Source organism: Paroedura picta, chromosome 8 (genome assembly GCF_049243985.1).
Source record: "Paroedura picta isolate Pp20150507F chromosome 8, Ppicta_v3.0, whole genome shotgun sequence".
Classification (NCBI taxonomy): Eukaryota; Metazoa; Chordata; class Lepidosauria; order Squamata; family Gekkonidae; genus Paroedura; species Paroedura picta.
The window spans coordinates 47,330,045-47,347,348 of NC_135376.1; the positions used below are offsets into that span (position 1 = coordinate 47,330,045).

A 17,304-nucleotide genomic window follows, 5' to 3' on the forward strand; every position below is an offset into this window, starting at 1 on the left:
CTAAATGACACCATGGATATTCCGTAGGCTTAGGGAAAAAAGGCATTTGATAATTCTTTAGTGAATTTAATTGCGCTTTATGTTATTTGTTAGGAGTGGATATGAGTAAACTTGCATTTGCTTCTTAGATAAGTAGATGTTAAGAATTTGTGATCAACTTTACCAGATCAGGCTACGGGCCCTGCCATTTTAGAGAAAGCGTACAGAGGTATAGAACAAAAATGGAGTGTTCCAGACTTCTCAAATAGTTACATTGTCCTGCACAAAATCTAGAACTCATTCCTTTCCCCTCCTTATTAAAATTTTTGTATAATCTAATCTGATGAAGAGTTCCGATGAGCTTGAAAGCTTGCACAATGTTTTGTGTCATTTTAATTGGTCCTAATAAAAGGTAATTGATTTATTCTAGTTCTTTGTCTTTCATTGGACAGTATACCTGTTTATAAGCTTTATTAGACTTATGCCAGCCAGGTATGCATTATGTTCTACCAAATCTTTGGCTTTATGAGACTGCAGAATTAGCCATATTGATAGGTCTGGGATGTATCTTTAAGACTGGGCATATATTTATCCACTCATGTGATAACATGATTTACTTTGCAGCTTTAGGAATTATACAAAGGAAGGTTAGCAACTGTGGTGATATAAACATATTGGGATTTTAAAATGTATTTGATATCTGGCCATTTAACAGTAGGACTTTATGGATAGGCTGAACCTAAGTTAAAAGACCTGCCTCTTTAAAGGGAGATGGTATTTAAAATAGAATTGCCATAATATCTGTTTTAATGAAAGAAGTTTCCTTGGAGCTATTATGCCTGTATATGTCATTATCTTTATCAATATGCCTTTGGTGACTGTCTGATAAATTCTTCTGCTCCTTTCATCCAGGAAAGGTATGACAAGCCTGCAATAGAAGAAAATGTCTTTGAAGCCTTGGAAAAAGACTTCCAAGAAGTCATCAATGAGCTTACAGGAGATCAAAGCTTGGAAAAATTTCGTGTGGAATACGAGAAGCTCCATGCAGTTATGAAAAAGTCCTATGAGAATGAGAAGCGTCTCATGGCCAAATGCAGAGAACTTAATGCAGAGATTGTGGTGAATTCAGCGAAAGTGGCAACTGCTCTGAAGCTCTCTCAGGATGATCAGACAACAATAGCATCATTAAAAAGGGTAAATGGACATTACATAATACATAACTGCTAGACTGAGATTTGCAAAATCTCAATATTTTGGGGTTCTTTTATACAGACATTATTTTAAAAGGTCACAGTATGCATTAACATTCAACTACATCATTTCAAAATAAATCCAGAATCTTTATTTGTTGGTCTAATTCATAGAGAACCCATATTTACTTCAAAGTACCAAGGAGAAGAGATGCAATCAATTGATACTGTTTACTGTAAGAGAGCCGTTTTCCTTGCTCAAGCAGATGCGGAAGGGGAAATGTAAAGGACAGGATTCTGAGAAAGGTGGCATTTTTTATTTTTGGAAGCTATAAAGTGGAACATGTTCAGATATACAATCCAAGCGAGAAACATTGCCTTTTTATACAAATAGATAGCCATAAAAGCTTTCCAAATCTTTTAATTCAACATTAATTCAAAATTTGCACAGTACTTTAATATTTTGAATTCTTTGGGGCTATGCACCAGCTTCCCCCAGTCCCTTACATCTATTCACAAACTGTAACAGTCATTCATACCTTATGTCTGTGCTATCTCCTGAATTCTTCCAGCAAGATATATTAAAAGTCAAAATTTCAGTTAGAGCAAAGGATTATCAGGCCCAGTTTCCCCAAGAAACTTGTTCACTTATTCAGGCTGATACAAATGAAATTAATCTATGTAACTAGGACCTAACTATGCTCCACTACATTCTGGTGATGTCTAGCTTGCTTGAGAAAGACTCTCCGTGCAGTTTGTGGTCCAAACTACTGATTACAAAATTGCAGTTGTAGTTGAACTTTAAAACTTGAATGCCAAATAGTGTTTAACAATTGGCTACAGGAAGAGAGAGTGCATAGTGGGTAGTGTCAAGATTTTAAATAGATTTTTTTTCATTCTAACTAGGTGACCCAGTCAATGACATCTAGAAGAACATTCCATCTAAACATTACAGCAATATTTTCATGAATAAAAACACCCTCTTGTTTCTATAGAGCAGCCTTTTTCAACCTTTTGACTGCAGAAGTTCTCCAAAATAATTTTTCAGACTTCGAGGAGCCCCGGAAGTACTGTTAGCAGGCCACACCCCTGCCACACCCCCAGAAGTGACATCATTATCTGCACCCTTAGCCTTCCTTTTTCTTCCTCCCCCGCCTTCACTACTTCAATGGCAGCTCTGCTTCATGTAGGCTGGAAAGAAGAGTAGGAGCTGAGAAGTCAGCCTGGGCCCCCGAATTCCACTCCACTTCAGAGCCCCTGGTTGGGAATCCCTGCTATACAGATACTGCAGCCTACAGGACAGTACTTGAAATCCTGTGCTGAATTTCAGTGTGGAAAATAATTCAGTCAGAGATAGTCATTTTGCTGCATTTCACTAGCATTGCTTTGGAAAAGAAATGGTTTGTTAAACTATGTATTGCAATAGTAACCATACAGCAGTAGAAGAACAGAACACTAAAACATATCTGCACTCGTGCTTGGGCTTCACATGCAGCAGAATGAGGTGGTAAATTTGTGAGGGAATAGAATGGATTTTATCACTTCAGATTAGAGGCATGCGGACATATTCCTGAATGGTTCCTTCCTGCAAGGAACAAATAAGAACAGCAAGAAGGAGAGGAAAAACAGCAAGTTTCTAGTCCTTTTTACCATATGTGCCAATCTGTATTTACTTGCAGGAAGTTTTTCACATAAGCATTCAGAACTGGGATTCTCCCCCTCCTGTGATAAGTGGTACAATCCATTTTACCACCTCAAGATTCTGCCACCTCATTCTACTCCATGTGTAGATGGAGGTCTCAGTGAAGACAAGTAGAGAGTATGTGAGATTCTTGGCGAACATCCCATCTTTCCCCCTCCCCACCTGTTCTACAACAGTGGTGGCAGCTCTAATTGAAGCCCTCTCTCAGCCTGAGTGTATTCTCATGTGTCTCACAGAATGTAGTCCTGTGCCTAAGTTTTCATTACAGTGTGATTTACTGTGTTACCATAAGGGTAACTAAAAGTGAGTCAAGAGATCAAGAAGATAATATGTTTCTTTAAAGAACCTAGATAGGTGATAAAATAATAATGTGAAATTGTACATATGTACTCAGTCCATCAATCACACTATTCTAGTTTGATGTGGATTGGCCTTGAGGCTGGTTGTATAAAATGGATATTTAATCCAGGAGATTGCCTTGGATTAATTCCATTTTTTGTAATTATCTAACAGTTTTTATACTCAGTTGCCTAATTTTTGTTGTAATTATCTAACATGTTGTGTAATCTCTGAATTTTGTATCACCAATGAGTCACAATTTTAAAAATGAGGTTACCTTTATGGTAACACTTTTATCCTGATTCAGGAAGAAGCTACTTTGTTTGTCTGTTTGAATTAAACCAAACACCAAGAGAACATTTAAATAACATTGTGCATATTTGTACTCAGGTCAAAGTCAATGAGAAAGCCCCATTTAAGCAAAAGTCTGTCCAGCTATTAATATACTGTCCTTCATCTAAGTGTATAGAGAGAGGAAGCAGTGTTAGTGGAGCTGAGTAATCATAATGTACCAAAACATTCCAGTGATACCACTGGAATGCCTTTGACAATATGGATCCAAATAAAATTGTAAACTGAAGGTTAAACCATTTCACCAACTTTTAAGGTCAATTAAAAGACTCCCATTGATTTTTCTAAGTCTTCCTACATAGGCTTACCATATTGCAAAAAATAAGGGCATCTGTGGTGTTGTAGGCATCCATTATAAAATTGCAGTGTGTAGAAATAAGGAACCATTACATTCTGTGGGATTGTAGTATCATAGGATAAGAAGTATTTTTTAAAAAAAATATTTTCTCCATCGATTTGGTTTATTTAATTAAAATATTTATTTGCCTGCCTTTCTCCTGAACAACCCAGGAGTGTTTTTGTGCACCTGGGAATCAAATTTAATTTTAAGAGCTGAAACAACTGCTGGGTACTGCAATTAGACTTGGATTTCTTAATAGTTCGTTTTTAGTTTTGTGCCTGCCCTTAATGTATGAAAACTTAAAAGTGTTGAAACAGAATAACCCCTGATTCAAGAAACATTTAAGAATCCATCAGACTTTAAATAGACTGTTAGTTGCCCCCCTCACATATCGTTACGTACTTGTTTAGAACTGTTATATCCTTTGTATCTACCACACACACACGATGGTTTTTAATAATCAAATTAAATGTAATGGTTTGGTTCCTAAGCCTTGCTTCCCTTTGTGCTGTGTTGTGTAGAGCAGGCCTTCACTGTGAGATATGTCCTTCTGCCTCTTGAAACATCTTTTCATGAGTTGAAAAGCACCTCATACTAAAAAAAATGCTGTGCAATGGATGAATTAAGAGGGGCATGAATAAAAGCAAGACTTAGAATTCAAGTCAATTAGTGTAGTGAAATAGGACTGTCAATCACCCTACAGTGGGGATGAGGGATCTTCCACTCAGCCACTTTTCTCTGCTTGCTCAGCTGGCCAGTGTGTGTGTGTGAATGGTAGAGAAATAAGGGGGAGTCAGCTACTTCCTTACTCACTGATGTCACTTACCCTGAGCCCAAAAGTGTCATCAGTGGCACCTCTCAGGGATTCTGGGGACTTGCTGACATCACTCTTGACATGCACTGGATGTAATATCAGTTTGTTGCCAGCAATGTCAGTAAATTGCAGGCATGGGACTGATAAATTCCTGTCCCAGTCTCCTGCTCATTGATGGAAGGAAGGGAGGAGCTGGCAACCCTACATTAAAAGCAGAGCAGAGTCTCTGCACAGAGGAATTTTATCATGAGGCTGCTTGAGAAATATGTTCACAGTGAAGCTTGCTACTTAGAAAAGAAATAAGTTTTTTTATTGTAAGAAAACTCCATACTAGGCAGGCAAGACAGAATAAATACTTCTAGCTATTTAAGTTAGGATGGAAACAGATTGACCGTTTATGCACTGGGAACTTCACTGCCCCAGCTCCCATGCAGGAGCACAAATTGGGTGTGGATGAGGCACACCAGGCCACATGCTCCCCCATGTGGATGCAGGAAAAGATGGGGCAACCTGCCACGACTAAAACTCCAGCCTGCAGCCTGGCATGAAACCTCCAGTGCATAAATTGTCATTGTAGAAAGCATGTCCAGCCATCAAAGTGGACAAAAGGAGAGAAAAGGGGAATAGGGTTGCCATCTCTGGGTGGGAAAAAAATCTGGAAACTTTGGGGAGGGACTTCGATGGAGTATAATGCAGTCCACCTGATCTCTGTTGCCCGGAGATGAGCTGTAATTCCAGAGGATCACTAAGTCCCACCTGGTGGTTGACATCCCTAAGGAAAGTGACTGGAATGAAGCCCTAAGAATAGCATTCTGGGTAACAGAGGAGCAGCAGCAGGAGTGAACAAAGGAATGCTTATCTAGCCCTGTTCGGACTCACTACTGCTGCTCCCCTAAGACTGCTGTCTGTGCTAACATTAAGCCACATTGCACAATCCATTCCTTCTAACTTACATAAATTAAAACAATAAATACATATATTAAATACTTGACTAAATATAAAGATAAAACAATTAAAGTTATTAATAAATGAGTTATCAGTGCACAAATAAAGCCAAGACTCAGTTCTCAGATTCATTTTTGATATGAATTCACTGTAGTGAATATTTCCCCCTGAATGAGCTTCCATTCTAGATGTGAAGTTTACCACATCCTGGAGAACAATAGAAAGTTAAGAGTTTTCCAGGATGTGATAAATCTTATATCTTATTCTCATGCGTGGACACATTCAGAAATAAAGTTCAAAACTGTGAAGCGAGAGATAGAAAATCTCATGAAAATTGAACAAAAGAACACAGCTTTTTAAAATCAATATTTTGTAGGGAGAACAGTACATAAATTGGAATGCTAAAATATTTTGAAATTCATTAACACATGAAATTCAGCAGTAATTACGAAGGGACTTTTGACTACCCATAATTCTCATATTTTAATCAAGATTTTATGTAATTTTAAATACTTTGAACTGTAAAATGCTATAAATAAATGTCCACATTCCTAGATATGTTAGGTGTCTCACAGTACTTACCATTCACTGGCCACATGGAACTGGTCACTGGGTTAGGACATTGTTAAAAATAGGGGCATGAAATAAAAGTGGAAGACTTTCATTGATTCAATTGATGCAAAGTATTTTATTGTTCATTTTAAAATTAAGACTCACAGGATTTCCTCCTCTAACATCCTTAGGAAATTGAAAAGGCATGGAAAATGGTGGATGCAGCCTATGAGAAGGAACAGAAAGCTAAAGACACCATTTTGTCCCTTAAAGAGGAAATTGTGAACTTGACTAAATTAGTGGAACAAGGATCTGGATTATCTCTAGGCCAAGAGCACAAGTGAGTTGGGTTGGGGGGCGGGAGCTTGTCCTTATTGATGGTATGCAAATAATAATTAACAAATTCTATACATACATTTGAAATTAATCTGTGAAAACTATATTTGCACTTTTGAGAGTCTGTGTAAATCTCTAAATATTTACTGCCTATCTCAAGCACTATTTTAGTATTCATGTTTACGGCTAAATGTAAACAAATATGTTCGGTAAAGGCTAGACCACTTTGGTTATGTGCAACAATATATTGGGCACAGGCTTGAACTTTATGCATGCAACCCAGAGGGGGGGGGGGGAGGATATCTGGTTCAGATTCTTGTTGGACCCTTCTGAGAAGCCACAGGAGTGTGTGGTACCATAACCCATTTGGGGTCTAATTGTTTCCAGTGCTATTTTAATCCAGTATCTTAAACTGTACATGTTTAAAGGTTGCCTCTGCATCTTGCCTCTTTAACGTATTCATTTTTATTGCCCTGTGTTTTCTAGTGTGTATGACCTTTTGCTCTGCTTTGTTCTGTTAAGCTTATCCTTATCCATTGTTGTTCCTCTATATATTTATGAAACAGCCTAGGGGGTGGGACGTGTCCAGCTGTCCAAGTTAGAATAGGGCCAATCAGGGTGCAGGCAGCTTTGCCCTGATTGGCCCTGCCCCTACAGCTCCTGCCCTCCATCTCTGGACTCTAGCCTCTTTGCTCTCAGATGCCTCAGTGCCTGGAGCCATTAACAGGGAGGGCCCTGGGCAAAGGGTCGTAGTGGAGGGCCTCCTAATGAGGGCCTCTTGGCCTGCTAGGCTGGGCCTACTGATGAGGGCCTCCCGGCCTGCTGACTGCCTGCTAAGGAGCTCTGTCCCAGACCTCCTAATGAGCTGCCCAGCCCCTGCTTCCCCCACTTGATCTGGCTGCGAGCTGCAGCCCAAAGCCACTTTCAGCTGCCTGACCAGGGGGGGGGGCTTTTCAAGGTCCATTCTTAGGAATGGGCTTTGAAGCTAATAACAGTATAAAATAAATCAAAAGGTGCAATATGTCAATTTGCAATTATAAGTTCTAGATAGTGAAATATTACACACTGAATAATTAAAGGGTCTTGATTTTTAATATCTGCATCACACAATCTCTTAGTTCTCATTGACTTGGTAAATCAGTGTTTAGGTTGTGTAGCTTCTATAATTTAGCTCCTATAATTTAGCTCTGTAGCTCCTATAATTTAGGCAGACTCTTTCCACTTGCATTGCTATTCCCTCTAAAATAAGTTGACCAAACATACATATCTGAAATTTTAGGGAGAAACTAAGCTAGGACCCTTTCCACAGAGACCATAATTTTCTATGTGGAGGGTTTAATTCATTTTGTTTATATTTATTTCATTTATACATCACCTTTTCTCTCAATGGGACCAAAAGTGGCCTACATCATTCTTACTCTCCTCCATTATATTGGTTTAACAACATGATACAGAGTGTGTAACTGGCCCCAAATCACCCCTCACACTTCCATGGCACTGTACAGATTTAAACCTGCATCTCCCAGATCATATTGCCACTCTCTAATCATCACATTATGCTGGCTCTGTATAATGGAGCATTGGATCATGTGAGTTCTCATGTGCAGCCTGTAGAAATACAGTCCAATCCAAGGTTTACCAACAGTGAGAATTCGATTTATGTAGCAGGATGAGTTGAACCTTTACACTTGCACATACCAGTTAAGTTCTTTTTGAATTGATGACTGTGTTTCTGGGGCGTATTACTACAGATTGTACATGAGGAATCAAATAATTGAATGCTTCTTTACAACAAATGGTTTTCACATAAAGAATGAAACATACAATAACCAGTGGGTCTTGGCAGTCAACCAAATGAACATATGGGAGTGTGACTGGATAAAGAGGACTGAAGAAAATGATAGTTGAACCATCTGTCCATGCATTGTACTATCTGATTATCTGTAGCTGGCTGTCTCAAATGTGCATGTATATTATATTTATTAATTAAAACATTTATATTTTGCCTTTCTTCTTGGTTCAAGGTGGTTTAAACTAATAATTCAAATATCTTCAGTTAAAACCAGAAACAAAATAACGAGTCCCAAATCTCCCCTTTTCCCCTTAAAACATGCTTACTGTTCCAACCTCCTCACAAGCCCTGGCAAACAGGAAGAGCTTGCAATGCCTTCAGAAGATCCACAAGGGACCCCCTACCCCCACTTCTGGGAGCACATTCCACAGAGCCAGTTGGAAAAGGACTGGTCTCTGGTTAATGCCAGATGGGCCACCCTAAGTGGTGGGATACCCAATAGATGGCTGTCTGATGACTATAGGTGCTGTATATGGAAAGGCATGGTCCTTCAAATACATGGGCCCTAGGTTGTGAAGGGCTTTATAAAGGTCATAACCAGTACTTTGAACTGAACTTGGAAACAGACTGACCAAAAATGAAGCAGTTTTAAAATGACAGTCTATGCTGCCTGCAATTAGCCCTGACAGCAGTCAGGCGGCTGCATCCTGGACCAGCTGTAATTTCTGGGTTGTCTTCAAGAATAGCCCCACATAAAGCATGTTGTGGTAATCCGACTGCAAGGTTACCAATCATCATGGCCTAGGTACTAAGAAAGATCAACTGAGTCTGGGTAATAAGAAAGTTGACAAATAAATTGCAGCTGATAGCAGGTGCCCCTAGCCACTGTGCCAGTCTGCTTTTCAATGAGCAAGACAGGAAGTGTCCAAGATACCCCAAAGACCTTAACCTGCTCTGAAAAAGCCAGTGTTACTCCATCTAGGACAAGTGAATTCAGTCCCCCTAAAATACCAGCCTTTCCCAACCAGCATTACCTCTTGTCTTATCTGGAGTCAGCTTCAGTTTGTTTTGCCTTAGCCACCTGACCCCAGCCTCAAAGCACTGGTTCAGAACCAAGATGGGTGCACCTGGAGGCTTGGATGATGAAATATAGAGTTAAGTGCTATCTGCATATTGGTGACACCCAACCCAAAGCTCTAGGCTTGAAGTAAAGACTTCAGATTTGTTAAATCTGTATGGTTCCACTAGAGCTTTGTATAGGACTCCCCTCAGATTTATCTAACTTTCTGGGTCTATTTTTACACCAATCTCTTGAAGGATAGGTCTAGATTCTGCAAGCAGACATACTGCTTACTGGGTGGGTTGCCATCACTGTCTTGGGAAATTCCTGGAGGGGAGGGCAAGATTTGGCAAGAGGAGGGTACTCAGCAGGGATATGATGTGACATAGTCCATTAGCTGAAGCTGCCACTTCCTCCGGGGAACTGATTGGAGACCGGGTGTAATTTCCAGTGACTTCTAGGCCCACCTTGAGAATGATAATCTCCTAGCTATAAAACTGACTGGTGGAATTTTAGTCTTTCTTTCCTGTTGGTTTTGTGAAAAAAGTTGTCTATTACCAGACTGATGCTATGTAAGGCTGCTAGAGGATTCAAATTCCCGTCTGCAGGCAGGTCTGCACTGTGTGGCTGCCGTTGTTTATTGTCGTCCTTCAGTCCTGTATGCCATGTGGCTTGTGTATATATTGATTGGTGCCTTGTATTGAAGGGTGCCATGTATTGATTGATGCCTTCCATGAACAGGTAGCATTAGTCCTTTCTGTTATGCAGCATTGATTGGTGGCATACTATCAAGTGGATTTCAGCATTTCTAGATTAGCTATGGTTACTGCTATTCTTCTGTTTAAATGCCATGCAACCACACAATCTACTTGAATGTCGCAGTGATTTCTGGCAATAATATGTACTTTCTCTGGATTGTATCTTTTGTCTGTACATCCCCCAGCTCATGAATCATCATTTGTATGTATTATCTGATATCCTGACCTATTCACATGCAATGTCTTGAATAAACGACAAGAAAAGAGTAGGAGGAATGGGGCATTCAAATAACATGTATGTTTCAGGGCATGCCTGTTAGAGTGGTGATGATTTTTTTTTCTCCTGTGAGAGGATGGATATTTTTTTTAAATCTGAATAAAACCTATTCACTAGAAGTTATATTTCTTTCACAAAGGGGGATGTTTTTAGTAAATGTATAAATTAATTGACAACTTTTGTGAGCTTTTTGGAAGCGGAGCTCAATGCCCCCAGACTCCCATTCTCCACAAAACACATTTTACTGAGAATGCCGAGTAGCTGTGACATAGCTGACTCAAATCTCTTTTTCTTCCAGCATGCGGGAACTGCTAAGATTTAAGGAGGAAGTAACAAAGGAGCGAGACCAGCTTTTGTCAGAGGTTGTAAGGTTACGAGAAAATGTAACAAATATGACAGACCAACAGACAGAGGCAGAAAAGACAAAAACTCAGGCAGACTCCACCATTGCTCAGGTATGTGTCACTATCTGGGTAGCTGTCATTATTGTCTTTGTCAGGGAGGCTTCTCCACCTTTGCAATTCACCTCTATTAACTGCTACCTGCTATTTCACTTTCCAAATCTTTTTTCAGGCAACTCAGCAAGAAGTCGTCAGTGATGGGGCATCATCTGTGTTTTCATCTCTTCCATTGATCTCTGACACAGATTGCTTAGATTGGCTTGCATGTCATCTCTGGGCCCTTTCTTGTCTGCTAGAGGAATTCCTTGGCTTCTGATGGATACCTCATTGACATGGCTGTTTGACTCCACCCTTGCTTCCAAACCATTTGGTTTTCTTTTTGAGCATCCACCCAACAAAGTCCTCTGTCAATTTCCCTCATTTCCTCCAGTGCTGCTCTAATCTTTCCCAAATCTTTGTGGTCTGCTTTTTTGAAATAATGCAATGTAGACAGGAAAGTGTGTATTTTAAAAGTTTCTGCCCCTATTGGTACTGTTTTTCTGCTATCAGCTACTCACATAAGCCATTTTCCTCATTGTGCCAGAATCTATTGCTACAATCTCCTAGTTCCTCTGAATTCCAAATCCATTACATTACAAAGATATACAGGAAAAGATGCAGGCAGTTATGGAATGGGGAAAAAGAGCTGCTAGATTATAGGACAGGAAATCTCTGCTCAGTTGATCGTGTAGATACTATATTTCCAACAGCAGTGAAAGCAGTACAAAGAATCATTATAAGATGGATGCAGCTTGAGGTAAATTATGTTTTAAGCAGTTCTTTTTGCATAGTGTACAGTTAATTTACTTTTTCATATGCTAGCTGATTTTTGCAGGGATTACAGATGCTTTCAGATTTCTCATGGAGTTTAATGATCCAAAAACTAGTTCTGCCTATCACCTATTACTTTGATAATCTCACCCTTTCTTGCTCATTATTTATTGTCAGGTTCTTTCTTCAGCCTTGAAAACAGTTTGCCTCTCTTTATTCATCAAGCCACTTTTCCATTAACTTCCCCATTCAAGCAAAATTTCTTTAGCAGATCCTTTGCTGAGCCACCCTGGTCTCATCTTACATCTTCTTTGTACATTTTCTAGAAACCTTTTTCATATGGTACAAACTATCCAGTTCCATAGTTAGCAACTGGTAAATATATACTGACTCCCCTAAAATATGGACAAAACATTGATATTTTCCTTTTTGTCACCGCTGCAGCTCAATCAAGAAATCCAGTTGCGTCAGAATGAGGCTTCACGTGAATCTCGAAAGAAAGATAAAATGGAGAGAGATCTGAAACAGCTTCACCTTGATTTGGAGAACAAAGCAGCTGAAATGAAAACAATGCAGCAGGGGATGAATAAAAACAAGGAGGAACTTCTGAAGCTTGAACAGCAACTCAAAGAGCAGAAGGTGAAGGGGGGTATTCCGTCAAACCAGCTCAGGAACACTCACAGAGATTAAGTTTAGGAATACAGTAGGGAAGGCTTTTCTTAACTTTGATCATAATAGAATTAAAATACTGGAGGAAACCACTGACTTTTTAATCTAGACATCCTCCCTGTCAATACACTTCATTTAACATATTTAAAAAAAAATCTCACCCTTCCTCCAAAAAGTTTAGGATAAGGTTGGGAGAGAAAGACTGCCCCAAGGTCACCCAGCAAATTGGAAGGCAGGCAAGGATACAAACCTAGGTGCCCCTGGTCTTAGTCCCACACTATAATCACCAAATAACATTGACTTTCTGCAGAAAAAGCCATCCCTGGCCCTCTCTCATGTTGAAGTCAGCTTAGAAGCTCTTCTAAATGTCTATGGTAAGATAGCACACCCTTGCACTTTGAATGAACATGTAGTTGCTGATTATGTTCCTTTAGATTACTGTCTAAAGTAACTGTGGACTCTTTACACTGCCTGAAAAGGTAGGTTGGGGCACACATTAGCACAACAATTCCTAGAAGATAAAGACTGTTCATATCCTTACCCTTACCTTTCACTTGGGAGCCAGATGATAGCAGTGATTGCTGCCACCAGAATGTCACTAAGGGCTATTTATTACATATTATAAAGCCCTTGAATCCCTGACATCAGGAGTGGTTTAAGGATCCGCAGGGCTCATAGCACCAGTGCCTGTTTAAGGATTCATGGGGCCCTAGCAGGGTACAATTATGGAGGGAGCAGCCAGATTGGGAGTGGAGAAGTCCCCTGCAGTGGAAAGGGACCTCACTCTGAGCGTTTTTAAAAGGGACAAGGGGGAAGGAGAGAGACTATGACCCTAATCCATGGGGGGTGGGGGCAGTAAAGGCACTGCATGGAGACCCTGGAAGTGCAGGGCCCATAGTCCTACATGTGCTACATGGATAAACCAACCCTGTCCAACATTACTTTTAGCTTTTGTCCTCTGCTGCCACTTGATGGCCACCTGGGGGGTGTTGAAGTCAAAACAGCTTCCTATGATATTGCAATATAATTGCTAGTTATGCAACTGGAATTGACATCACCACATCATGAGTTGCTTGAAGAATTCCATAAAACTCCATGGTTTTCAGCAGTAAAATTTTGGGGAAATCCTAGAGCATCCCACAGTGTTGCACCATCACTTCTGGTTATGTGGCCAGAAGTAATGACACTGTGGGACACCATTTGGGTAAGACTCTGCCCCTCCAATTTTCTGAGGGTTTTCAGCCTGGCAGCCCTATGACCTCTATATATGTGGTGTACAGATATAATTAGGGAGTTCTGTATTCAGGAATCAATTCCCAGGAGCTGCAGGCTAACTTTGAATGAAAACCACTATGCATGGGGGAAAGACAGCCTTCTCCTAATGCTCTTTTCCTGACATGGAATGGCCACAAGGAGCTGCTATGCTTCCACAACTGGTGAAATAATGGTTCCTTGAAGTTGTTTCGGGTAAGGAAAATGATACTGATGTAAGGCTTAAGCCCACGTGCTGCAGTCCTCATCCAGATCTGACCTGGATGTTCTTGATAATTAAGTTCTTAGTCTGGAACCCTCTGTTCCTGGCTGTTGGACAGATATGCAGGAGCAGGATTATAGATATGAGCCCCCTTATGAGTCTGGGTGGTGTTCTGAGGTGGCTCCAGGGAAGCTTCTGTAAAGAAGGCTCAAGCAGCTGAGAAAGAGGTGGGTGTTTACTTAGGAAGCTTAAGAGGTGGCAGCTCAGGAAGGAGGATGAAGAAAGGGAATGGTTCCATAGGTAGTGCAACATGATCCTACCAATGAATCCTCTCCCACACTGAGACCCCATCCTTTTAGTGGAAGCCAGACCCTGGAGCCCAGTGAGAACTGAGAGACTCCTCTTTCATTATTGATCTCTCACATCATCACACTGTTTGGCTAAATAGCCCAGTGTTGTCTACTTTGGTTGGCTCTGACTCTTGGGTCTTAGAAATGTTTTTCATATAGTCCTGTTACCTGTAGAACAGTTAGACACTGAATCTGAGTATCTGCATGCAAAACAATTGCACTACTCAGCTATGGTCTGTCCCTTTTATTCTTTTAGCATTTGTTTATTAATATACTGAGATTCTTTTTACTAATGAAACATATTTTGCTCTCTCATTCATTTGCTGTTATTACAATATGTGCTGCCAAATGGCAAACAGGAATTACAATATTTATCTGCCACCTTGGGGGTGGGGGGAGTCTCACAATGATCCTGGAATGAAAAATGCACTGTGTTGTTCATTATGAGTTGTTACCTCTCCCCACCAACTGCTAAACATTTATCACAGTTCTCAGTGTATTACTAGTTTAATTAATGATAAAAATGATAAAGTAAAATGTGAAAGTGTTCTCTTCATGTTTAAAATCTAGAGAAGTTCAAAGTAAGGTGGGTTTATTTGAGCACAGTAATCAGATTGTAAACAAATTTATTGGGTGTGTATTACAATCTCACAGATCCTGAATGAAAGAGCCACAAAAGAACTGGAACAGTTTACAATGAGAAATACCAAATTGCAGCAAGACAATGAACAACACGGCTTGGCCATTGAACAACTCATGCAAGAGAACCAGCAGAAAACTACAGAGCTGAGAGTAAGTCCAAGAATACCCTTCTGTGATTAATAATCCAGATTTAGAAGTAACATGGTACATAATGCCATTCTCCCCCAGAGGCGGAAGACATCTTGGGTTGTTCCATTCTCCGGTTCTGAACCGGAGAATAAAACAACCCAAGATGTCTTCCTATACCTCTGGGGAGAATGACCCCTCACAGGTAAGATCACTGGTCGTTTCTGTATGCTTACATATCTGAAAATCTGATTTTTAAAAATCTGTTTGAAATTACAATCCCATTAAGCATCGTTATGCTCATCTAAACCCAATGGCTTCAATGAATTTAAAATGGTGTAATTGTCCTGACCTGGCCGGCCGAGGTTGGCCTGATCTTGTTTGATTTTGAAAGCTTAGTGGGGTCGGCCCTGATTAGTACTCGGATGGAAGATCACCAAGGAATACCAGGATCACTACACAGAGGCAGGCTATGGCAAACTACCTCTGTTTGCCTCTTGCCTTGAAAACCCTAGGGAGTTGCTATAAATCAGTTGTGACTTGGTGGCATTCCCCACTGCACTGTGAGTACGTATTTAGACTAATGCTGTATCTATTCTGTATTACTGGTATAGTCTAACTTTATATGGCTGTTTTGAAATAACTCAAATGAAATATCTTGCTAAATCAAAGCTGGAGCTATGAATTGGAAAAGTTCAGCCAATGCAAGTTAGCTCACAGCAGGCATTTACACTTTGTATATATGGAATGTGTTCCTATATTTTCTGCTCTTTAGAAAGGTTCTATTTCTGTAGCTCATTTGTTCTAAAAAATTTCAGTCTGGCTTCAGGTCAGGCTATGGGGCAGAGATGGCACTGCTAGCTTTAGCTGATGACCTCTATCTTGGGTACCATGATACCACAAAGGCCATGACTCTCTGTTGCTCTTATTGGATTTATATCCAGTCTTTGATAGGTAGGTAGGTAGGTAGGTATCAGAAGATGTGCCTTAAACTGGTTCAAATCCTTCCTCATGTATTGGACTCAATTAAACTCAGCCTAGCTTGTAAGGTGACCCCTTATCTTGATATGGTTGATTTGACTACCAGGATCCATATCACAGTAACTTCAAGACAAGACTATTGTAATGTACGATCCTTAGGCCTTCCTTGGAAATTCCAGCTGATTCAAAATGCTGCATCTTGGCTATTATCAGGAGCTAGGTGGAGCATGCACATGACTCCCATTCTGCAGACATTACACTGCCAGGCCATCTGTTCCTGGGCTCAACTTTAGATATTGGCTATCACATACAGAGCCCTTCATGCCACTGGATTCAAACTTTGCTTCATGGATTTGGTCACTTTACCCTTATGCTCCACCAGGGCAGGTTCACTCATCTTAGCCGGGCCTTCTGCAGGTGCCAACCTGTAAATGGGCACAATCAACAATTACTCATACATGTGCTTTCTCCATTGTGGTTCTCATCTTCTGGAATGGCCTGCCCAAGGAGGTCAGGAAGGCTCTCACTCTCCCAGGTTTCTGCAAGCAATGCAAAACTGAATTATTTGAGATGGCCTTTTTGCACAGGTAATAGGGTTGCACTACAGAAATTGTTTTTACAACTTCCTTGGATATATGATTCGGGACTGTGGTATATACTTCATATAACTTTGTTTACTACTACTACTACTAGTACTACTACTGCGGCATACTGCTCCATATAGCTTACTCAATTTACTACTGCTGCTGCTGCTGCTGCTACTACTACTACTACTTTCTCAACAGATCCTGTTATGTAATTTTTGTATTATGTAATTTTTTGACTGCTTAGTATGTTATGTTAATACATGTTTCAGTTCTTTCTGGTTGGTTCCAGACTGCTACCATCTTAATGCACTGTTTATTGAATGTCCCATTTTTTTGATTGAACTGACTCACCATAAGTAATCCACCTTGAGTCCCTGTGAGAAAGACAGACTATAAATAAATACATTATAAAAGCTAAGATATTGCCAGTGCTCATCTATTGCATCAAGCCAAGAGGATATCTTTGATTACTACATGGTTTATGTTAAAGAACAGGACAGAAAACCAATAGTATATTGAGTAGAATATGTCTCCTATGTGGAGGAGTAATTTTCTGGTAAATAATTCTCTTTCATGGAATGCTGTAGGTTATAACAATGAAAACAACTTACCAGGTACATATATAGAAAGATTTATCAGGATCCAGTGGTCTGGGGTAACAAAAGGATTTAATTCCAGAGCTACAGGTTGTTGAGATTATAAAAACCAATTAGAAAATAACAGATAGAAAAGATGTTATTACAACCATATTATAAAACCAGCAATCTCCCTTTGAGTATACTGAATATAGTGTGAAAAAACAAACTGTATTGTAGTACATTAAAGACTA

At 40.0% G+C, this 17,304-nt stretch overlaps 1 protein-coding gene across 1 annotated transcript in view; it reads left to right on the forward strand.

The window, feature by feature from the left end:
* Positions 1-17,304, forward strand: part of CFAP58 (cilia and flagella associated protein 58) — a 113,497-nt gene that overhangs the window by 5,673 nt on the left and 90,520 nt on the right. Inside the window, exons 2-6 of the mRNA XM_077349658.1 lie at positions 892-1,173; positions 6,404-6,552; positions 10,734-10,890; positions 12,091-12,285; positions 14,794-14,931. Coding sequence (XP_077205773.1) covers positions 892-1,173; positions 6,404-6,552; positions 10,734-10,890; positions 12,091-12,285; positions 14,794-14,931 — 921 coding nt within the window. The remainder of the gene's footprint in view (positions 1-891; positions 1,174-6,403; positions 6,553-10,733; positions 10,891-12,090; positions 12,286-14,793; positions 14,932-17,304) is intronic.